Source organism: Bos javanicus, chromosome 8 (genome assembly GCF_032452875.1).
Source record: "Bos javanicus breed banteng chromosome 8, ARS-OSU_banteng_1.0, whole genome shotgun sequence".
NCBI classification, from domain to species: Eukaryota; Metazoa; Chordata; class Mammalia; order Artiodactyla; family Bovidae; genus Bos; species Bos javanicus.
In genome coordinates this window covers 27,511,312-27,536,506 of record NC_083875.1, presented here as the reverse complement: position 1 = coordinate 27,536,506, position 25,195 = coordinate 27,511,312, and the positions used below count along the sequence as shown (strand labels likewise).

Sequence of the window (25,195 nt, the reverse complement as noted above, 5' to 3'; positions counted from 1 at the left end):
ATGTCTAGCAAAGGGCTAATACCCAGAATATATAGTTCCTATGAATAAATAAGAAAAGGACTGTCAATCCAGTAGAAATATGAGCAAAACATTTGAACAAATATTTCACAAAGGAACTATCTCCAGGTAAGCAATATACGTATGAAAAAGCAGTCAAATTGCTTTGTCCTCTTTTACTAGTTTTCTTTTTCAGTTTGGAAGCTTACATCATTGTAGGTCTTTCTTCTTTTCTAATATACATATATAATGATCTAGAAATGCATGTAGGCACTGCTTTAGCACTTCACAAATTTTCGAAGATTGTGTTTTATTTTTTTATAAGTTCAAATATTTTCTAATTCCTCTTAGATTGTTCATTGAGAAAAAAGTATTTTAGTTTCTTTAATTTCACATATCTGAAGATTTTCCAGATATAATTGGTGTTGATTTCTACTTTAAGTGTACTGATATTGTGGCCATAGAAAATAATTTGCATGATTTAGTTTTTTAAAAATTTTATTTAAAATGTTTTATGTTTCAGCATTATAGTTTTATTTTGATGCAAGTCCATAGCACTTGAAAACAATATGTGTTTTGATGTTATTGGACAGACTTTTATAAATTTTCAGTGAAGAGTTTTCATTCTATGTCCTTACTGATTTCCATCCATTTTTTTCTGTTATTTATACCCAGAGAAGTATGTTTAAAATTTCAGTTTAAATATTTTCAGATATATTAAAACACCTTGTTAGCACAGACTTGGAGTACCCTGTTCATTGGAATGACCCTTTTGGGTTCTTTGCTGAGTACCCCTAATGTTCAACGAGATTCTTCCCTCTGCTTCTGCTGCTGCTGCTAAGTCGCTTCAGTGGTGTCCAACTCTGTGCGACCCCATAGACGGCAGCCCACCAGGCTCCTCCATCCCTGGGATTCTCCAGGCAAGAACACTGGAGTGGGTTGCCATTGCCTTCTCCCTCTAGCTGGTTAGAATTCACATGTCTCCCAGTGCCATGAGAGCTCTGGGAATAGTTCTGAGGCACTGGTTGTTCTCAGCTTGCCTTACTGAACTTTTTTTTTTTTTTTAAACTTTACAATATTGTATTGATTTTGCCAACCATCGAAATGAATCTGCCACAGGTATACATGTGTTCCCCATCCTGAACCTTCCTCCCTCCTCCCTCCCCGTACCATCCCTCTGGGTCGTCCCAGTGCACCAGCCCCAAGCATCCAGTATCGTGCATCGAACCTGGACTGGCGACTCGTTCCATATATGATATTATACGTATTTCAATGCCATTCTCCCAAATCATCCCACCCTCTGCCTCTCCCACAGAGTCCAAAAGACTGTTCTGTACATCAGTGTCTCTTTTGCTGTCTTGTATACAGGGTTATTGTTACCATCTTTCTATATTCCATATATACGCGTTAGTATACTGTATCGGTGTTATACTATGCTTGTGCAACAAAATATGCATCGAAAGACTCAAATGAATTCTAATGCAAAGTTCTACAGTTCCTCCTCTGGAGCTTCCTCCTGAGTACCGTGCTTTACAAATTCCAAACATTTCAGCTTTCCCAAACTCCAGTCTCTTTTTCTTCTGATCACTGAAGACTCCCTCTTCCTACATCATGACATCATCATGAGTGCCTCCTGGCAGAAATCTGGACTGTCCTTCGGACTCTCTTTGTTAATCAAAGTTCATTGTAGTCTGTTCTCCACCATCTGAATACAATCACCTCACATAATTTGTCCAGTCAGAAGTAGATTTTGAATTGTGGTTTCCATACCAAACAGAACATCAGAAACAGCGGAATAAATGGGTAATAAATCTGAGTCCCTAAGTAGCCAATGTTTATCCTGCTTGGGAGTGCCTGGGCGCTTTACTCTGTCAGCTACTTATCCAAATACCCATTAAGATGTGTGGTTTGTTGGTACTTATTTTGACTCAAGAACAAGGCAGTCCCTAGTGTTTATAAATGCTTCACATTAACAGTACAGACTTTGTGAATTCTTCCTTAAAAAAAAAAAAAACAAAACAACTGTAAGCATAGAATACCTCTAAAGAAGCATGAAATAACATTTCCAATAGCTGTAGCACTGTGTTCCACTGGGTAGTGATCTAAGTAAGAGCCAAGGAAAACTAAGTTAAGATGAGCTACATCTGGTTTTTCTTTGTGGGGCCATCTTGCTACATTATGTTCTATGTTCTTAGCAAAACAAAGCAAGAACCTAATTTAAACTTAATCACTTTGTGGTTGGATATAGATGTGTGTGCTTCCCAAATGGCTCAGTGGTAAAGAATCTACCTGCCAGTGCAGGAAACACAGCAGATGCGGGTTCGATCCCTTGATCGAGAAGATCCCCAGGAGGAGGAAAGTGGCAACTACTCCAGTATTCTTTCCTGGAAAACTCCTTGGACAAAGGAGCCTGGTGGGCTGCAGTCCATGGGGTCCTGAAGAGTTGGACTTAACTCAGCATGGATGCCTATATGTGTGCATGTTTGTTTGCCCTTCCCATCAACCTGTAACCTAAGTGCAACCTAATTTCAAATGTGTAAGATTCCAATTTGTTAAATCTTTATATATGTGTATTTATGTTTCTATGAACAAAAATATAATTATTTGTATCAAACTCTAATTTTTTTCAGGAAGTAAACTGAGTGGGGAGAAGCAGAGACTACTAGTTTTTTTTTTTTCCACTTTATATACCTTTTAATTTGAATTATTTTAAGAATTATATTTCTTGTTTAGTACAAGAAATATAGTTTTTTAGTTCTAAAAATTTAGAACTGTTATATCTTCCTAGCAAATCATTTCTTTCACTGTTCTATAAGGTTCATATTTATCCTTAATATTTTTCTTAGTGTATATTTCATTTTTTATGATTCTTTTAAAGATACTTCTTTCCTTCAATTTGATTATATTTTTAGTTCATTTTCGTGCTCTGCTAGTTCGTAAATTTTTGTTTTCCATTCTTTAAATGTTTTTTCTTGAAATTATGCTTCATTTATTTGACAGTCTTAATTTCTTCAGTATGCTTCCATCCTTCTTTTACAATGCAAGGATCTTCAAATGCTTTAATTCTGATCCTCTCATTCATCTAATATCATTTTGTTGTTCAGAATGTTAGTTTTACCTTTACTTAGATATTTTGATTGCTTTGCTTAATAAATGTTTGCTTGCTGTTATGTACATATTTATACTTCTTTCATCATATCCTATTTTGTTGTATACATTGCTTTTGAGTTTTTTCTTCCTGAAATAGAATATTCTTTAATAGTTCTTTAATATAGGACCTGTGAGTAGTAAACCATGGAATATGGAAAATATTACTTATTTTCCATCAGATTTTCTTATTAATATCAGAAGCCTACTGTCTTTCCTGAATTCATTAATTGTTGTTTTTTTTCTCATTCTATTCATTTCAGAGTTGCCTTGTTTTCTTTGGTGTCCTCAGTTTTGGTATGTTCCTAGTGTAAATATAGTTTTATTAATTCTGCTTTCAATTTTTGATACTCTCAATCTATTAATTAATATTTTTCATTGGTTCTCAATCTTCAGTTATTATACATTAAATATTGTCTCCCCCCTCCATTTTCTCAATTCTCTCTTCATATAATTTCTATTAGATGCTTTCTGGCCTTCTCATTCCAACACACTATATATATAGTTACTGTTTCCTCTGCTTTGTTTCTTTGTGTTGTCTTTAATTTTACAAAGTTTTATTAGCTTTGTTGGTGTGCTATTTAATCCATCCACTGAATTTTAAATTTCAGTTATTATGTTGTTATTACTAGTTTTATTATTTTATTTATTAGCATTTCTAGATATAGTAGTTGGTTCTTTTTTAAAAATTTGTCTTCTCTCAAAAACCCCTGTTCTTTTTCATATATGTTTATAACTTTTTTTTCTTTTTTATCACCATTTAAAAAACTCTTATTTTGTAAGAATTCATTTTAAATTATTGTGTTATTTCTCTTTGCTTGTAAATTCTCCCATTTTGAATGGGGTGATATACAGACTGTCATTTATGGCTTTGAGCTTATTCATATTTACTCTTATCTACAAACCTGACTTCTTTGAGAATTATTTTCTGTTGTGGCTTTCCTCTTGTGCATTCTCTCAGTTTTAGACACCTCTCTGTAGTGGATTATTGTGTCTGCTGGAACTCTAAATCTACACTGGTCATAAACCTCTTTTTACATTACTGTCATTTCTTCAGGTCTCTGCAAACATATAATGGCTCAATTTTAACGTCAGTAATATAGAAAATGTGGAGAAGGAAATGGCAACCCACTCCAGTATTCTTGCCTGAATAATCCCAGGGACAGAAGAGCCTGGTGGGCTGCCGTCTATAGAGTAGCACAGAGTCAGACATGACTAAAGCGAATTGGCAGGAGCAGCAGCAATATAGAAAATGAATTGGAAAAGAAATGCAAGAAGGCAAAGTGGTTGACTCAGGATGCTTTGCAGATAGCTGAGGAAAGAAGAGAAGCAAAAGATAAGGGAGAAAGAGAAGGATGTATCCAACTGAATGAAGAGTTCTGGAGAATAGCAAGGAGAAAAAAGAAGGCCTTCTTAAATGAGCAATACAAAGAAATAGGGGAAAACAATAGAATGTAAAAGACTGGAGATCTCTTGAAGAAAATTGAAACTGTCAAAGGAACATTTCATGCAGGGATGGGCACAATAAAGGACAGAAATGTTACGGACTTAACAGAAGCAGAAGAGATTAAGAAGAGGTGGCAAGAATACACAGAAGAACTATACAGAAAAGGTCTTCATGACCCGGATAACCATGATGGTGTGGTCACTCACCTAGAGCCAGACATCCTGGAATGTGAAGTCAAGTGGGCCTTAGGAAGCATCACTACAGACAAAGCTAGTGGAGGTGACAAAATTCCAGCTGAGCTATTTCAAATCCTAAAAGATGATGCTGTGAAAGTGCTGCACTCAATATGCCAGCAAATTTGGAAAACTCAGCAGTGGCCACAGGACTGGAAAAGGTCAGTTGTCATTCCAATTTCAAAGAAGAGCAATGCCAAAGAATGTACAAACTACCATACATTTGCACTCATTTCACATGCTAGCAAGGTCATGCTTAAGCCCTTCAAGCTAGCCTTCAACAGTACATGAACTGAGAATTTCCAGATGTACAAGCTGGGTTTTGAAGAGCCAGAGGAACTAGAGATCAAATTGCCAACATTTGTTGAATCATGGAGAAAGCAAAGGAATTATAGAAAAACATCTACTTCTGCTTCATTGACTACTAAAGCCTTTGACAGTGTGAATCACAACAAACTGTGAAAAATTCTTAGAGAGACAAGAGTACCAGACCACCTTACCTGTCTCCTGAGAAACCTGTTTGCGGATCAAGAAGCAAAAGTTAGAACCAGATCTGGAAAAACTTGCCTGTTCAAAACTGGGAAAGGAGTACAAGGCAATATATTGTTACTCTGCACATTTAACTTACCTGCAGAGTACATCATGTGAAATGCTGAACTAGATAAATCACAAGCTGGAATCAAGGTTTCCAGGAGAAATATCAACATCCTCAGATAGGCAGATGATACCTTTCTTTTTTTTTTTTGTAGGTATTTTATTTATTTATTTTTTTTTTATGTTCTCTCTTTTTTTTAATTAATTTTATTTTATTTTTAAACTTTACATAATTGTATTAGTTTTGCCAAATATCAAAATCAATCTGCCACAGGTATACATGTGTTCCCCATCCTAAACCCTCCTCCCTCCTCCCTCCCCATGGCATTGAAACATGTAAAATATCATGTATGAAACGAGATGCCAGTCCAGGTTCGATGCACGATACTGGATGCTTGGGGCTAGTGCACTGGGACAACCCAGGTGATACCTTTCTAATGGCAGAAAGCAAAGAGGAACTAAAGAGCCTCTTAATGAGGGTGAAAGAGGAGAGCAAAAAAGCTGGCTTAAAACTTAACATTCAAAAAACTAAAATCATGGCATCTGGTCCCATCACTTCCTGGCAGAGATTTGGAAACAGTAGAAACAGTGACAGACTTTATTTTCTTGGACTCCAAAATCACTGCAGATGGTGACTGCAGCCATGAAATTAAGACACTTGCTCTTTGGAAGGAAAGGTATGACAAACCTAGACAGTATATTAAAAAGCAGAGATATCACTTTGTTGACAAAGATCTAATTAAAGCTAAGGTTTTCTTCTAGTAGTCATGTTCAGATGTGAGAGTTGGGCCATAAAGAAGTCTGAACAGCTAAGAATTGATTCTTTCAAATTGTGGTACTGGAAAAGACTCTTGAGAGTCCCTTGAACTTCAAGGAGATCAAACCAGTCCATCCTAAAGGAAATCAACCATGAATATTCATTGGAAGGACTGATGGCAACCTACTCCAGTATTCTTGCCTGGAGAATTCCATGAACAGAGGAGCCTGGTGGGTTACAGTCCAAGGGGTGACAAAGAGCCGGGCACGACAGAGTGACTAACACTTTCACTTTTGGGCTTCCCTGGTAGCTCAGCTGGTAAACAATCTGCCTGAAATACAGGAGCTCCTGGTTGTATCCCTGTGTTGGGAAGATCTCCTGGAGAAAGGATAGGCTACCCACTCCAGTGTTCTTGGGCTTCCCTGGTGTCTCAAACGGTAAAGAATCCACCTGCAATGTGGGAAACCTGGGTTTGATCCCTGGGTCGGGAAGATCCTCTGGAGAAGGGAATGGCTACCCACTCCAGTATTCTTGCCTGGAGAATTCCAGACAGAGGAGCCTGGCAGGCCCCAGTCCATGGGGTTGCAAAGAGTTGGACACAACTGAGCAACTTTCACTTTCACTTGATGCTGAAGCTGATGCTCCAATACTTTGGCCACTTGATGTGGAGAGCTGACTCATTGGAAAAGACCCCGACGCTAGGAACAATTGACAGCAAAAGGAAAAAGAGGGGAGCAGAGGATGAGGTGGTTAGATAACATCACTGACTCAGTAAACATGATGAATTTGAGCAAACTCTAGGAGATAGAGGAGGACATAGGAGCCTGGTGTGCTACAGTCTATGAGGTCACAAAGAGTTGGACATGACTTAGTAACTCAACAAGAACAATATATACTTATGTTTCTGATCATACATGGTTGACTCTTTCTTGCCCTTAGACTGGACAAAAAGCTTCTTTTTAATGGAACTTCAGCCAGATAAGCTCAGATACTCAGGTTTTCATTCAGAAAATGTTGTGTCCCAGCTTCCTGCAGTTAATCCAGTTTTGTGTCTCAGCTGTGAAGGTCCCTGCAGATAAATTTTCATGTCCACTCAGGTCTCAAGGTTAGAGCTCTCCATGGACGTCATTTAATCCAGGTCTCTTGTCATGGTAGCTCAATTTCATTTTACTAGTAAGGGTTTTTTGCCTTTATTTGGCATCTTTAGATTTACTCTTTATTTTCAGTGATAGGTATTAATGTTTTATTATTATTTTATATTGTGTATCTGTGTGTTAGAAAATGATCTGGTAAGTCAATAGATTTTTTCAAATTATGTAGCTTATGTTTTTAATTATTTAGTATGTTTATTTAGACAAAGTTAAAACTCAGTTGAAAGATTTTACTTTACAGATGTCATTAAAATTCAATTTTAATTGTTAGAATTTGTTAATATTAATATGCTCTTTTTTTTACTACTAATTTATGTATTTTAAAATTATTTTTGCCACCTTTACATGTTTGCCATATTTTTCTTAACTTACATATTTAAACTAATTGTTTATTATGTTAATTTTCATAGAATGCATCTTCAAGAAGAACTGGATAAACTTAAAGTACATATGTCTGTTGATAAAGCAACAATACAAGAATTGAATACATTTATGGCAGAGAGAAGAGAAGGTAACTTTGTCAGAATAAATATTCAATGTAGGCAGTTTAAAATTATCCAGTTTTTTATGTTTTATTTTCAGCTTCTAAGAATCTTAACCCTGTTCTCCCTATTTCTATTGCTTTACTCCTTCATCTCTTATTAGCATTTTCATCTTTCATGAGAAAATCAAGTAGAGAGAACACTTAAAAGTTAGGTTTATAGTTTATTAAAATTTTAAAGAAATACTCGATAAGGAGAGAATATTCACTTTTATTATTCATTGACAAAGTTTTATTGGTTATGTTTGTTCAAAGTTTTATAGGTAATATAGAATTATTGATAATATAGAGGTAGTTACTATCAATAATTCATTTATATTTTCATATGACATTACATTTTCTAGAAGTGATGTGATTCTCACCTGGAGTCACAGTCTTAAAGCTAGAAGGAAACTTGGAGATCTGCAAATCTGAAACCTGCCTGAACCCTAACCTGAGAGTATTTAGTAAAAGGGGATTATCTATTTCAATTGCAAGATTTTCCTTTGTTAAAATCAAGATAAGTGTATTTACTATATGACTTCAGTCCATCCTCAAGTAAGCTCATTAAAAAAAGTAAATAAGGTTGATATGACAGAGTTCCTTCTTATTTAACCTTGCTACAGCTTAATTGTTAACACTATGCTTTTTAGGTGTTGACAAGTTATAATTAATAATTTACACTTAGTTTTTTATACTTAATAATTTGTATGTAATATTTGAATGTTTATATATCACTCCTCTGGATTTTGTCACAATTACTTTGTTGTTCCAGTTTCACTTATTTAGTATACTCATGACTTGTCAAGGCCAATATTTGAATCCTTCTGATTTACACCATTGACTTATGTCATATTTTAAATTTTGGAGGAGGGAATGGCTGCCTACTCCCGTATTCTGGGCTGGAGAATTCCATGGACTGTATAGTCCATGGGGTCACAAAGAGTCGGATATAACTTGAGTGACTTTCACTTAAGCTTACTTTTTGACTGAGTTCTTTTTTTTTTTTTTTTGCCATAGATCAAGGCAGTGACCATTAGTGACTACTAAGATCACTACGTGAAATACTGATGAGACCTTTATTTTTACTACTCTTTTTTATTTTCTTTACTTTTTTTTTTTTAGCCATGCCCTGCGACATGTGGGATCATAGTTCTCAAACCTGTGCTCCTTTCTTTTTTCTTTTTGTTTTCTTTTTACCTTTTGACCCCCTTCACCCATTTCTTTTATCACCTCTGTAAGTCATTGATTTGTTGTCCCTATTTCTGAGCTTCCTTGTTTCTTTAGATTGCACATATGATAGACATCATACATTATTTGGTTTTCTTTATTTATTTAGCATAATGTCTGTGAGGCCCATCAATGTTATCACAAATGTCAAGATGCTATTCTTTTTTATGACTGAATAGTATCCACTGTATGTGTGTGTGTGTATATATATATATATATATATATGCCACAATTTCTTTCTATCATCCATCAATGAACACCTAGGTTATTTCCATATCTTGGCTATCATAAACAGTGCTGTAATGAACATAGGGTGCATATATCTTTTCATGTTAGTGTTTTCATCGTCTTTGGATAAATACCCAGAAGTAGAATTGCTGGAGAAGTAGAATTGCATATAATAGTTCTATTTTTATTTCTTTGAAGAACCTCCATATTGTTATACAAAGTGACTGTACTTCTTTACATTCCCATCAAAAGTGCGCAAAAGTTCTCTTTTCTCCACATTCTCACCAAGATTTGTTACTTTCTGTCTTTTTCATAATAGATATTCTAAAAGATATGAGATGATATCTCAGTATGGTTTTGATTTGCATTCCCTAATGATTAATGATGTTGAACATCTTTTCGTGTATCTGTTGGCCATCTGTACCGGCATTTCTAGGAGATATTGCGAGGTATTTTTTCCAGATCACCACAATAAAATGAATATTGCTATAAAGCAGGCCACATGATTTATGTGGTTTCCCAGTAGCACCCCACTCCAGTGTTCTTGCCTGGAGAATCCCAGGGACGGGGAGCCTCGTGGGCTGCCGTCTATGGGGTCGCACAGAGTCGGACACGACTGAAGCGACTTAGCAGCAGCAGCAGCAGTGTACATAAAAATTGTATTTACACTATATTGTAGTTTATTAAGTGTACAATAGCATTATATCTAAAAGAAATGTACTTACCTTAATTAAAAAGCACTTTATTGCTAAAAAATGCTATCTGTAATCTCAGTTTTCAGTGGGTTGTAATCCTTTTGCTTGAAGTGAAGTGAAGTGAAGTCACTCAGTCGTGTCCAACTCTTTGCGACCCCATGGACTGTAGCCCACCAGGCTCCTCAGTCCATGGAATTTTCTAGGCAAGAGTACTGGAATAGGTTGCCATTAATATTGGGAAAATTACCAAAATGTGGAACAGAGACATAAAATAACCAAATGCTATTAGAAATGGCACCTGTAGACTTGGCTGACAGAAGGTTGCCACATACTCAATTTGCTGAAAAACACAATATCTAGGAAGACTAGTAAAGCAAAGCATACTGAAGCAAATTATTCCTGTATGTCTTCTTTTGAAGAATGTCTGTTTAGATCTTTAGCCTATTTTTAAATTGGCCCATAATTTTCATTTTTTGTGGTATCCTTTTCTGGTTTTGGTATCAAGATAATATTGGCCGTGTAAAATGAGTTTGGAAGAGCTCCCTTCTCTTAAATATTTTGGAAGAGTTTGAGAAGAATTAATATTAATTCCCTAAATATTTTGTAGAATTCATTAATGAAGCCATCTGGTCCTGGTTTTTGTTTGTTGGGAGGTTTTTGATTACTGATTCAGTCTCCTTACCAGTTATAAATCTGTTCAGAGCTGGTTCTTTGAAAAGATAAACAAAATTGACAAGCCTTTAGCTATATGTATAAGAAAAAAAGAGAGAACTCAAATAAAATAAAAAATGAAATAGGAGGTGTTGTAACTGATAACACAGAAATACAATACAAAGAATCATAGGAAAATATTTATAATAAATAAATTCCAACAAATTGCTCAACCTAGAAAATAAATGGATAAATTCCTGGAAACATACAACCCAGTAAGACTGAACTATCATGAAATATTAAGTCTGAGCAGAACAGCTACGGTATTACTATCTGTTTCTACCATTAGGTCTCTTAATATTTGCTTTCTATATTTAGATGCTCTTATGTAAGATGTATGAATGTTTGCAAATGTTAAATCCTCTTGTTGAACAGCTTCTTCATCATTATATAATATCCATCTTTGTTTTCTGTAACAGTCTTGTTTTAAAGACTATTTTGTCCAATACAAGTGTCACTACCTCAGCTTCCTTTGGTTTCCTTTTGCATAAAATATTTTTTTCAATCCTTTCATGTTCAATCTATATGTGTCTTAACATCTATAGTGAATCTTTTGTAGTCAGTATATAGATAGGTCTTATCTTATTTTTATTCATCTAGCTACTCTGTGTCTTTGTTGGAGAATTTAGGGCATTTCCACTTAAAATAATTGCTGATATGTATGTACATCATGAGAAACGCTGGACTGGAAGAAACACAAACTGGAATCAAGATTGCTGGGAGAAATATCAATAACCTCAGATATGCAGATGACACCACCCTTATGGCACAAAGTGAAGAGGAACTCAAAAGCCTCTTGATGAAAGTGAAAGTGGAGAGTGAAAAAGTTGGCTTAAAGCTCAACATTCAGAAAACGAAGATCATGGCATCCGGTCCCACCACTTCATGGGAAATAGATGGGGAAACAGTGGAAACAGTGTCAGACTTTATTTTTGGGGGCTCCAAAATCACTGCAGATGGTGACTGCAGCCATGAAATTAAAAGACGCTTACTCCTTGGAAGGAAAGTTATGACCAACCTAGATAGCATATTCAAAAGCAGAGACATTACTTTGCCAACAAAGGTTCATCTAGTCAAGGCTATGGTTTTTCCTGTGGTCATGTATGGATGTGAGAGTTGGACTGTGAAGAAGGCTGAGCGCCAAAGAATTGATGCTTTTAAAGTGTGGTATTGGAGAAGACTCTTGAGAGTCCCTTGGACTGCAAGGAGATCCAACCAGTCCATTCTGAAGGAGATCAGCCCTGGGATTTCTTTGGAAGGAATGATGCTAAAGCTGAAACTCCAGTACTTTGGCCACCTCATGTGAAGAGTTGACTCATTGGAAAGGACTCTGATGCTGGGAGGGATTGGGGGCAGGAGGAGAAGGGGACGACAGAGGATGAGATGACTGGATGGCATCACTGACTCGATGGACGTGAGTCTGAGTGAACTCTGGGAGTTGGTGATGGACAGGGAGGCCTGGCGTGCTGCAATTCATGGGGTCGCAAGGAGTCGGACACGACTGAGCGAATGATTTAATCTGATCTGATCTGATGTACATATTGATGGTTTTCTTAATTGTTTACTGGCTGTCTTTTGTGGTTCTACTCTCTTCCTTTATTCTCTTATTCTCTCCTTCTATACTTTGATAACTTTAGTTGTATAAATGTATTTATATTCCTTTCTGCTTATCTTTTGTGTGTTTATTGTAGGTTTTTGCTTGTCATTACTAGGAGGCTTATATTGGCTTCCCAGGTGTTGTTAGTGGAAAAGAACGTGCCTGCCAATGCAGGAAACAAGAGACACGGGTTCATCCCTGGGTCAGGGAGATCCACTGGAGGAGGAAATGGCAACTCACTCCAGTATTCTTGCCTGGAGAATCCCATGGACAGTGGAGCTTGGCAGGCTACAGTCCATCAGGTTGCTAAGAGTCAGATATGACTGAAGCATCTTAGCATGCAAACACACAGGAGGCTTATATATGACAACTTATATCTATAACAGCCTATCTTAAGTTGAAAACACTTAACTTTTAAAAAAATTTTGCTGTATATTCAGTTCGGTTCAGTCGCTCAATCGTGTCTGACTCTTTGCGACCCGGTGAATTGCAGCACACCAGGCCTCCCTGTCCATCACCAACTCCCACAGTTCACACAGACTCAAGTCCATCGAGTTGGTGATGCCATCCAGTCATCTCATCCTCTGTCGTCCCTTTCTCCTCTTGCCCCCAATCCCTCCCAGCATCAGAGTCTTTTCAAATGAGTTAACTCTTCGCATGAGGTGGCCAAAGTACTGGAGTTTCAGCTTTAGAATCTGACTTTCCAAACAACACACAGGACTGATCTCCTTTAGAATGGACTGGTTGGATCTCCTTGCAATCCAAGGGACTCTCAAGAGTCTTCTCCAACACCACAGTTCAAAAGCATCAATTCTTCGGCACTCAGCTTTTTTCACAGTCCAACTCTCACGTCCATACATGACCACAGGAAAAACCATAGCCTTGACTACATGGACCTTTGTTATCAAAGTAATGTCTCTACTTTTGAATATGCTATCTAGGTTGGTCAAAACTTTCCTTCCAAGGAGTAAGTGTCTTTTAATTTCATGGCTGCAGTCATCATCTGCAGTAATTTTGGAGCCCCCCAAAATAAAGTCTGACACTGTTTCCACTGTTTCCCCATCTATTTCCCATGAAGTGATGGGACCAGATGCCATGATCTTTGTTTTCTGAATGTTGAGCTTTAAGCCAACTTTTTCACTCTCCTCTTTCACTTTTATCAAGAGGCTTTTGAGTTCCTCTTCACTTTCTGCCATAAGGGTGGTGTCATCTGCATATCTGAGGTTATTGATATTTCTCCGAAAATCTTGATTGCAGCTTGTGCTTCTTCCAGCCCAGCGTTTCTCATGATGTACTCTGCATAGAAGTTAAATAAGCAGGGTGACAATATACAGCCTTGACGTACTCCTTTTCCTATTTGGAACCAGTCTGTTGTTCTGTGTCCAGTTCTAACTGTTGCTTCCTGACCTGCATATAGGTTTCTCAAGAGGCAGGGCAGGTGCTCTGGTATACCCATTTATTAAAGATTTTCCACAGTTTATTGTGATCCACACAGTCAAAGGCTTTGGCATAGTCAATAAAGCAGAAATAGATGTTTTTCTGGAACTCTCTTGCTTTTTCGATGATCCAGCGGATGTTGGCAATTTGATCTCTGGTTCCTCTGCCTTTTCTAAAACCAGCTTGAACATCTGGAAGTTCACGGTTCACGTATTTCTAAACCCTGGCTTGGAGAATTTTGAGCATTACTTTACTAGTGTGTGAGATGAGTGTGATTGTGTGGTAGTTTGAGCATTCTTTGGCATTGCCTTTCTTTGGGATTGGAATGAAAACTGACCTTTTCCAGTCCTGTGACCACTGCTGAGTTTTCCAAATTTGCTGACATATTGAGTGCAGTACTTTCACAGCATCATCTTTCAGGATTTCAAATAGCTCAACTGGAATTCCATCACCTCCACTAGCTTTGTTCATAGTGATGCTTTCTAAGGCCCACTTGACTTGACATTCCAGGATGTCTGGCTCTAGGTCAGTGATCACACCATTGTGCTTATCTGGGTCATGAAGGTCTTTTTTGTACAGTTCTTCTGTGTATTCTTGCCATCTCTTCTTAATATCTTCTGCTTCTGTTAGGTCCATACCATTTCTGTCCTTTATCGAGCCCATCTTTGCATGAAATGTTCCCTCGGTATCTCTAATTTTCTTGAAGAGATCTCTAGTCTTTCCCATTCTGTTGTTTTCCTCTATTTCTTTGCATTGATCGCTGAAGAAGGCTTTCTTATCTCTTCTTGCTATTCTTTGGAACTCTGCATTCAGATGCTTATATCTTTGCTTTTCTCCTTTGCTTTTTGCTTCTCTTCTTTTCACAGCTATTTGTAAGGCCTTCCCAGACAGCCATTTCACTTTTTTGCATTTCTTTTCCATGGGGATGGTCTTGATCCCTGCCTCCTGTACAGTGTCACAAACCTCCGTCCATACTTCATCAGGCACTCTATCAGATCTAGTCTCTTAAATCTATTTCTCACTTCCACTGTATAATCATAAGGAATTTGATTTAGGTCATACCTGAATGGTCTAGTGGTTTTCCCTACTTTCTTCAATTTAATTCTGAATTTGGCATAAGGAGTTCATGATCTGAGCCACAGTCAGCTCCCGGTCTTGTTTTTGCTGACTGTATAGAGCTTGTCCATCTTTGGCTGCAAAAAATATAATCAATCTGATTTCAGTGTTGACCATCTGGTGATGTGCATATGTAGAGTGTTCTCTTGTGTTGTTGGAAGAGGGTGTTTGCTATGATGAGTGCGTTCTCTTGGCAAAACTCTATTAGCCTTTGCCCTGCTTCATTCCATATTCCAAGGCCAAATTTGCCTGTTACCCCAGGTATTTCTTGACTTCCTACTTTTGATTCTAGTCCGCTATAATGAAAAGGATATCTTTTTGGGGTATTAGTTCTAAAAGGTCTTGTAAATCTTCACAGAACTGTTCAACTTCAGCTTCTTCAGCGTTCTGGTTGGGGCATAGACTTGAATTACTGTGATATTGAATGGTTTGCCTTGTAAATGAACAGAGATCATTCTGTCATTTTTGAGATTGCATCCAAGTACTGCATTTTGGACTCTTCTGTTGACCATGATGGCTACTCCATTTCTTCTTAGGGATTCCTGCCCACAGTAGTAGATATAATGGTGATCTGAGTTAAATTCATCCGTTCCAGTCCATTTTAGTTCGCTGATTCCTAGAATGTCGACATTCACTCTTGCCATCTCTTGTTTGACCACTTCCAATTTTCCTTGATTCATGGCCCTGACATTCCAGGTTCCTAGGCAATATTGCTCTTTAAAGCATCAGACCTTGCTTATGTCACCAGTCACATCCACAACTGGGTATTCTTTTTGCTTTGGCTCATTCCTTCATTCTTTCTGGAGTTATTTCTCCAGTGATCTCCTGTACCATATTGGGCACCTACCGACCCGGGAGTTCCCCTTTCAGTATCCTATCATTTTGCCTTTTCATACTGTTCATGGGGTTCTCAAAGCAAGAATACTGAAGTGGTTTGCCATTCCCTTCTCCAGTGGACCACATTCTGTCAGACCTCTCCACCATTATCCGCCCATCTTGGGTGGCCCCACGTGGCATGGCTTAGTTTCATTGATTTAGACAAGATTATGATCCGTGTAATTAGATTGACTAGTTTTCTGTGAGTATGGTTTCAGTGTGTCTGCCCTCTGATGTCCTCTCCTAACACCTACTGTCTTCCTTGGGTTTCTCTTACCTTGGACATTGGGTATCTCTTCACGGCTGCCCAGCAAAGCGCAGCTGCTGCTCCTTACCTTGGACGAGGGGTATCTTTACGGCCACCCCGCCTGACGTTGAATGTGGAGTAGCTCCTCTTGGCCCTCCTGCTGTATATTAGAGTATAGTTAATTTACATTGTTGTGTTACTTTAAGGTATAGAACTAGGTGATTCGTTATTCATATACATATATCCATTCTTTTTCAGATTCTTTCCCCATATTGGTTATTATATAATATTGAGTAGAATTCACTAGGTCCTTAATGATTATCTATTTTATATATAGTAGTGTATATGTATGTTAATCCAAAACTCCTAATTTATGCCCCTCCCCTTTCCCTTTGGTAACAATAAGAGTTTATTTTTGAAGTCTGGGAGTCTGTTTCTGTTTAGAGAGTAAGTTCATTTGTTTAAATATTTAGACTCCACATACAAGTAATTTGTCTTTCTCTGTCTGACTTACTTCACTTAATCTCTAGATCCATCCATGTTGCTGCAAATGGCATTTCTTTCCTTTTAATGACTTGACTACTATCCCATTGTATATATTTGCCACCTCTTCATCCACTCCTGTTGATGGACATTTAGGTTGTTTCCATGTCCTTGCTCTTGTTAACAGTGCTGCAGGGAACACTGGGGTGCATGTATCTTTTTGAATTATAGTTTCTCTGGATATGTGCTCAGGAGTGGGATTGCTGGATTTTACAGCAATTTTTATTTAAAAATAAGAAAAGTTTGATTTAAAGATAAAAAAAGTTCTATTTTTATCTTTTTAAGGAGCCTCCTTGTTGTTCTCCATAGTGCTTGTACCAGTTTACATTCATACCAATAGCTTTGGAGAGTTCCCATTTTCTCCACACCCTCTCCAGCGTTTATTGTTTGTACAGTTTTTGATGATGGCCATTATTACCATTGTGAGGTGATATTTATTGTAGTTTTGATTTGTAGTTATCTAATAATTAGTAGGAGTTGGTGATGAACAGGGAGGCCTGGCGTGCTGTGATTGATTCATGGGGTCACAAAGAGTTGGACACAATGAGCGACAGAACTGAACTGAATAGTTAGTATGTTGAGCGTATTTTCATGTTCCTTTTGGAAATGTGTATGCTTTATTTAGAGAATTGTCTGCTTAGATCTTCTGCCCATTTTTTGATTGTGTTGTTTGTTTTCTTGATATTGAACTGCATGATGCATTTTACATTTTGGAGATTAATGCCTTGTGGGTCACTTCATTTGCAAATGTTTTCTCCCATTCTGTGGGTTGTCTTTTCATTTTGCTTTATATATTTTTTTTTTTTTTGCTATGAAAAAGCTTTTAAGTTTGATTATATGCCATTTGTTTATTTCTCTTTTTATTTTCATTACTCTAGGAGGTCAATCAAAAAAAAAAATACATTGCTGCAATTTATGTCACAATGTGTTCTGCCTGTGTTTCCCACCAAGAGTTTTGTATTATGCAGTTTTACATTCAGGTCTTTAATCCATTTTGAGTTTATTTTTCTGTATGGATTTAGAGAATGTTCCAAGTTAATTCTATTGCATGTGGCTGTCCAGTTTTCCCAGCATCAGTTTTTGAAGAGAGTGTTTTTCTCTATTATATATTCTTACTTCCTTTGTCGTAGAATAATTGACCATAGATGTGTGGGTTTATTTCCAGGCTTCCTATCCTGTTCCATTATCAGTATTTCAGTTTTTGTGCCAGTACCATACTGTTTGGATGACTGTAGCTTTGTAGTATAGTCTGAAGTTAACGAGCCTGATTCCACCAGGATTGCTTTTGCTGTTTGGAGTCTTTTATTTTCCACATGAATTAGAATATTTTTAAATTACTGTTCTGTGAAAAAAGCTGTTGATAATTTGATAGGGATTGCACTGAATCTGTAGATTGCCTTGAGTAGTATGGGCATTTTGACAATATTGATTCTTCCACTCCATGAATATGGTGTATCTTTTCATTTCTTTGTATCATTTATTATTTATCTTATTAATGTCTTATAGTTTTCAAAGTACAATTCTTTTATCTCTTTAGGTAGGTTTATTCCTAGGTATTTTATTCTTTTAATGTGATGGTAAATGGGATTGTTTCATTAATTTCTCTTTCTTATCTTTTGTTGTTAGTGTATAGAAATGCAAGACATTTCTGTGTATTAATTTGTACGCTGCAACTTTTGTTGGTGTCTCCAACAAAATCCCAGCTTGTGTTAAGTAGAAGTGAAATATAAAGGAAAATAGATTTAAGCGAAACTTGTGAAAAGGGGTCTGTTATGAATAACAGAAGACAATTCTCTTACCTCTATCTCTCTATCACTAGTGAAATTCTGAGGACTTTTAGAAGCTCTGTGTAGAGAGCCAAGAGAAAAGACCAAAGATATATTTCTTATTTTATTGTATGACAAGTACCCTCTAAAGTAATATACTCACTATGTGCTGTGTGTATGCTCAGTTGCTCAGTCATGTCCAGATTTTTGTGATCCCATGGAAAATAGCCCACTAGGCTTTTCTGTCTGTTGAATTTTCCAGGCAAGAATACTGGAGTGAGTTGCCATTTCCTTCTCCACTGCTCACTATGACTCTTATTTTTTCCTAAAAATGAAGAAAATGTAATAATATTGATGCCAGAAAACTCAGCCTCTGTGCACTGACGCTGAATCGAATTTCAGAGACTGAGTATCGAGTGAAGTTGAAAAGAGAAGCCTTATTGCTTTGCCAGGCGTAGGGGGGCACAATGGGATCCTGCCCTTGAAAACTGTGTATCTCAACCTGGGAGAACTTGGTGAGGCATTTTATTGTAATAGTTCAAGAGTGGGGTTGCTGATAATATTAAGGTGAGTACAAGGCCTGCACCCCAGGATACTGTTACGTATATCCCTTGAGGCAGAACCAGTACCAGGCTGCACGCTTGTTTCTTGGATGTTCCTACCTTGTCTCTGCATTCCCTCCCTTCCCTGATTAGCAGATGTTTGAATCTGCACTTTGGGAGTCAAGGAAGGTCATGGAGGCTGGATCTGTTCCCTACACAGAATAGGGGACACAGAAAGACTTCCATACCCAGGAGCCCCCACAGGGTCTACTTGGTTTCAGGATTTTTAGGAAATTGCCAATACTCAAGATACCTATTCCCCTTTCTTTGTTTCCCAAATTGATATAATCACAAACAGACCTTTAAAAAAGTTAGTGTAGGAAACAAAAATTAAGATGAATGAAAAAATAATTGGAGGGAAGGAATAAGAATTTTCCTTCTACCTTTCTGAGTTCTTAGCTGAAACCCCTATAGTAAAAGACAGATTAAGAAAAACAAATTTATTAATGTATATGTCTTACGTACACATGGAAGATACCCAGGGAAAAGTGAGTAGTCAAATAGGAGGCTTTAGAATTCAGAATTACATACTCTTCTAATAGGAAGAGAGGAGGAGGAGGAGGGATGTAGGCCTCTTAAGTGAGAGTAAAGAATTTTAAGAAAAATGAATGGGCCCTCAAGAGACTAGCTGAGAGCTATCATAGTTTGTAACAAAGCTTGTCTGGATCTAGTGTGGGCTTCTAGTTTGCTCCTCCTGTGATAAGAGTTAATCTTCTCTGGTAAAACTTTACAGGAGTGAGTTCCTTTTGGAGGGTCTTCCAGCAGATAAGGAGTATTCTAGGAAAATCTGTCCCTCGATTTTTTTTAAGTGCCTACTGCCCAAAATAATCAATATGCCAAAGTGGCATGTTTTAGGCTACTATATTCTGCAACCCTTCATAATAATAACAGATTTTTAATAATTTATTAAAATATCTAAAAGGAGGAGAAAATGTTTGAGAATTTACATTAATTTTTAATATTATCCAGGAGAATTAAGGGGACAAAAGAAATTTAAGAGTAAAAAAACATAAGAGTGAAAATAACAGTAAAGCATTTAAAACCACAATTTAAAAAATAAATTTCCAGTAAAGTGAAACATACCTGGAGTAACAGGCAAGTTTGACCTTGGAGTACAAAAATGAAGCAGGGCAAAGGCTAACAGAGTTTTGCCAAGAGAACACACTGGTCATGGTAAACACCCTCTTCCAACAACACGAGGGATCACTCTATACATGGACATCACCAGATGGTCAATACTGAAATCAGATTGATTTTTTTCCTTGCAGCTGAAGATGGAGAGGTTCTACACATTCAGTAAAAACAAGACTAGGAGCTGACTGTGGGTCAGGTCATGAACTCCTTATTGCAAAATTCAGACTTAAAATGAAGAAAGTAGTGAAAACCACTAGACCAAAATCCCTTTCGATTATATGGTGCAGGTGACAATTAGATTCAAGGGATTAGATCTGATAGACAAGAGAGCCTATGGATGAACTATGGATGGAGGTTTGTGACATTGAACAGGAGGCAGTGATCAAAACCATACCAAAGAAAAAGAAATTCAAAAAGACAAAATGATTGTCTGAGGAGGCCTTACAAATAGCTGAGAAAAGAAGAGAAGCAAAAGGCAAAGGAGAAAAGGAAAAATACATCTATCTGAATGCCAAAGTTCCAAAGAATAGCAAGGAGAGACAGGAAAGCTTTCCTCAAACTACCACACAATTGCACTCATCTGACAAGTTAACAGCAAGTTCTCCAAGCTAGACTTCAACAGGATGTAAACCAAGAACTTCCAGATGTTCAAGCTGGATTTAGAAAAGGCAGAGGAACCAGAGATCAAATTGCCAACATCTGTTGGATCATATAAAAAGCAAGAGAATTCCAGAAAAATGGCTACTTCTGTTGCATTGACTGCAGTAAAACCTTTGACTGTGTGGGTCACAACAAACTGTGGAAAATTCTTAAAGACGTGGGAATACCAGACCACCTAACCTGCCTCCTGAGAAATCTATATGCGGGTTAAGAAGCAACAGTTAGTTCCAACCAGATATGGAACAATGGACTGGTTCCAAATTGGGAAAGGAGTACGTCAAGGCTGTGTATTGTCACCCTGCTTATTTAATTTATATGCAAAGTACATCATGCAAAATGCCGGGCTAGATGGAGCACAAGCTGGAATCGAGATTGCTGGGAGAAATATCAATAACCTCAGATATGCAGATGACACCACCCTTATGGTAGAAAGCAAAGAGGAACTAAAGAGCCTCTTGATGAAAGTGAAAGAGGGGAGTGAAAAAGCTGGCTTAAAACTCAGCATTCAGAAAACTAAGATCATGGCATCCAGTCCCATCATTTCATGGCAATAGATGGAGAAACAATGGAAGCAGTGACAGACTTTATTTTGGGGGCCTCCTAAATCACTGCAGATGGTGACTGCAACCATGAAACTAAAAAAAACTGCTTACTCCTTGGAAGAAAAGCTATGACCAACCTAGACAGCATATTAAAAAGCAGAGACTTAATTTGCCAACAAAGGTCTGTCTAGTCAAAGCTCTTGTTTTTCCAGTAGTCATGTTTGGATGTGAGCCTTGGACCATAAAGAAACCTGAGTACCAAATAATTAATGCTTTTGACCTGTGTTGTTGGAGAAGACTCTTGAGAGTCCCTTGCACTGCAAGGAGATCCAACCAGACCATCCTAAAGGAAATCAGTCCTGAATATTCATTGGAAGGACTGACGCTGAAGTTGAAGCTCCAAAACTTTGGCTACCTGATGCAAAAAAATGACTCATTGGAAAAGACCCTGATGCTGGCAAAGATTGAAGGCGGGAGGAGAAGGGGACAACAGAGGATGAGATGGTTGGATGGCATCACCAACTCAATGGACATGAGTTTGAGCAAGCTGCAGGAGTTGGTGATGGACAGGGAGGCCTGGCGTGCTGCAGTCCATGGGGTCACAAGAAGTCGGACACGACTTACTTGTGAATGGTACTGAACTGAACTTAAGGTGAAGCATATTCTCATACATCTACCAAAGGACAGAAATAGACCTGTATATTTCTAACTAGATCCTCTTTGTTCACTTCCCAAATCCTGAGATCCTTGGAAGGGAAGGGAATCAAGGGGCAGAGAGTTGGGTCTTTGTTCCTCTCCTTGGCCTGGCTCAGGCTGCTTGTATATTCTCTCTAAGACCTGTGAAGGTGAGAAACAGAATTTTTAACGGAAAACCACAAGTGAACATGCTCTTCCAGTTCACCTGTGAATCTTGAAGCACACTTAGGAGCACAAAAACAGCAATCAAATTCACTTTTAAATGTCTTTAACATTTATTTTGTTGGAATTATTTAGCTACTTTTAGTAGTGTATGGTCTTTGAGTATAGAACTGTTTTCTTATTTTTAAGTGTAAATATTTTACTAAGAACTATAGCAGATATTTAAATCACTAGAACAGATGAATTGTATTTGCATATTATTTCTATATTGCTGAAAGAATGTTGTAAATGAATTCAGCACCATGGTGTTAGGGGACTAGAAAGAGAAACTTGGGAACCAATCGATGATTATCAAGGTAAAGGTACATATTCCCCAGGTGGCAAATTCTACCTATTCTGACTTTTATTATCCTTAGGATAATGTTCTATTTATTTCGTGAGTACAGAAGTTTTAATTGGATATGTCATGTTTCAAAGACAAAAGAAATGCCTAATTCACTCTAACAAACTTGTTAGTCACTGTTTATACCAAGAGGATTTCTACTCTACAGAGAATAATATTGTTTTCCTTTTCCTTTGTTGATAAATCAAAGTTTTACACTGACCTACAGCAGCCAAGCATACTTTAAAGCAAAAGCATCTCAGACTAATACAGATATACAGCCTTTTAGCTTTATGTCTTGTTATTTTTGCCCCCTTTTTGATTTTTTGAGGAATATAATTCAAAAATAATTCAGTAAGAAAATATTAAATTTGTCACTAATTTATCTAAGAAAAATATTTATAGGTTTTAATGTATTTCAATTCTAATAATATTAACTGAGGTTTTATGATTTTTTTCCTTTAATAATGTTATGTTTCTTATAGTTTTGCTTGTTTGAAGGGATGCTTGGGCAGTGTAGGAATGATTTGAACTTTACCCTTAACTGGGTAAAGTCAGTTATTCTGGAAATGTGATTTTTGTGCTTTACGCTGCCAGTGCAAGATCTTTTACTTTAAAAAAAAAAAAAAGTGGTGGTAGTGGGGGTTATAGTTTCAGTCTACCCTAATTCTGTTACTGTTTGCTTTGTTCTGCAATCACTCTGATCCTCCTGGCAGGGAACAAGATCCAGAGAACAAAACTAGTAGTGACTGTGTAGATAAAAAGGCAGTGAATTCTGCTTTTAAGGCAAAGAGGGAATAGTCTACAAAAGAATGAAAATGGGAATAAAAGTACAGCATTGTTAACCTGCAGATCTGTTGTACCTTTGAAAATCTTACACTGCCAAAAAAAAAAAAGTGACACTACAAAGATACATAATTATGTGACTGAAAATCTTGAAAAGGGTCACCATTCAGCTTATGGCCAATATTTGACAATGAAATAGACTACATTATTCATAGTGGAGAAACTATAGACCCCTTTTCCTTAAAATGACAGGACAGTGTTTCGGCAGTATATGGGGTACCATAATATATTATATATATATATATATATATATATATGTAATACTATATAGATATACTATATTATTTATTCTCTGCCAGAACAACTCTTTAGACACGATGAAGATGATGGGGTCAAGAAGAGTACTCCAGAGAAGAATTGGAAAGAAATGTCGGAGCAGACATTACAGAAGGTATTCTAATCTTTAAGATATTGAACTGAGCAAGTTAAATCTGAATTTTAATATAAAGAATTATGTTTTAAAATGAGGGCTCTTGAACTTAAACCTTGTGTGACTCCTTAATTTAAATTCAAAATCATTGGCTTACCAAAATGGGGTTAAAAAATCAATGTTAGTGAAATAAGAATTGTGGAAACACTTATGCTTCTTTTGACATAGATTTAAAATATTTTTAAGAGATAAAAAGAATGAATTTAACAATAGAAAGTATAAAAATTTTTACATTTCAACATATTTATTTAAACTACAATATTTAAACTAAAAAAAAGCAGAGTTTTAGTTTTATGTAGTAAAATGGTAATATGTTTATAATTTTAAAGTTAAAGTTGAAAATTATACATTCTCATCTCATTTTAGATAAACATTTATGCCCATATGATTTGGTATAACCTTTCCTGTTTTAAAAGAACCCCTCCATATAAATCCTATAGTCACTTTACAACATGGTTATCTTCATTAATAAAATGTTGTTTAAAAATCTTAACATTTATCTTTGCAATTTTGTACTTAAATATTAGTCATCAATTTCAGTTAAATGGGCTTGGTTTTATTTTAACACTTTTTGTTATTGTTATAAAGGAAATGTTCTTTAAATAGATTATTCTTGTAACCAGTTATACTTAGAAAAAGCTGGAAGTGTCCATATATATAGACAAAATATTAGTGTAGTTACTTAAATTTTCTACATCTGTGGATTTCTTTGTAGGAAATCTATTAATATACAGCAGATGATGAGATTCCTTATACTTCTAACACTCGCCATATGGTCAGGTAACAGAGGCTGTCATCTCATTATTACTGAATGACACATATCAGTTTGACATTATAACCTAGAGAACAAGAAATGCTCATGTTCATTTATCTTAAGGTAAAATAAGTAATTGAAATAAAGTATGTACTTCCAGAATGTATTACAGTTTATAGCAGCTTACCTTTTTTGTTTCAGAACAATTTGTTCATTTTTTCCAGGTCTTGTATAATTTTTATTTCCATGGATATATTATACTATACTGCTACTTACTACCTTGGGGTATAAACCCTAAAGAAATTTATTATTTCATTCCAACTGCCATAAATAATGTGGAGGAGAAAAAATAATTTTCCTCTATTTTTCTGGGTTCTTGGATATGACATCCCTTGTAATAAAAAGACAGGTTAACAGGGAAAAACTGAAGTTTAATAACATGTATACTTCCTGTATATATATGAGATAACGCATGGAAACTGACACTGTGAAATGGCCTAAGCTATCACTTTAAATACCTTCTTCAACTAAGACAAGAAAAGATGTTGGGGCTCTGGAGTCAGTTACTACTCAGTTTTTAGGTGTTCTCCTATGTCTGCAGTTTCTTAAAAACAACCAGCTCAAGAGAAGACATGTGCCAAAGAGACATTTTAGAGTGTCAGAATTCTGCTCCCCATAATTGCCTACTACTATAG

At 36.7% G+C, this 25,195-nt stretch overlaps 1 protein-coding gene across 5 annotated transcripts in view; it reads left to right on the top strand.

Annotated features, from left to right (window-relative positions):
• Positions 1-25,195, top strand: part of CNTLN (centlein) — a 352,113-nt gene that overhangs the window by 226,410 nt on the left and 100,508 nt on the right. For all 5 annotated transcript variants that reach the window (XM_061425221.1, XM_061425222.1, XM_061425223.1 and 2 more), the window contains 2 exons: positions 7,737-7,837; positions 23,616-23,707. In XM_061425221.1, the coding sequence (XP_061281205.1) occupies positions 7,737-7,837; positions 23,616-23,707 (193 nt within the window). The remainder of the gene's footprint in view (positions 1-7,736; positions 7,838-23,615; positions 23,708-25,195) is intronic.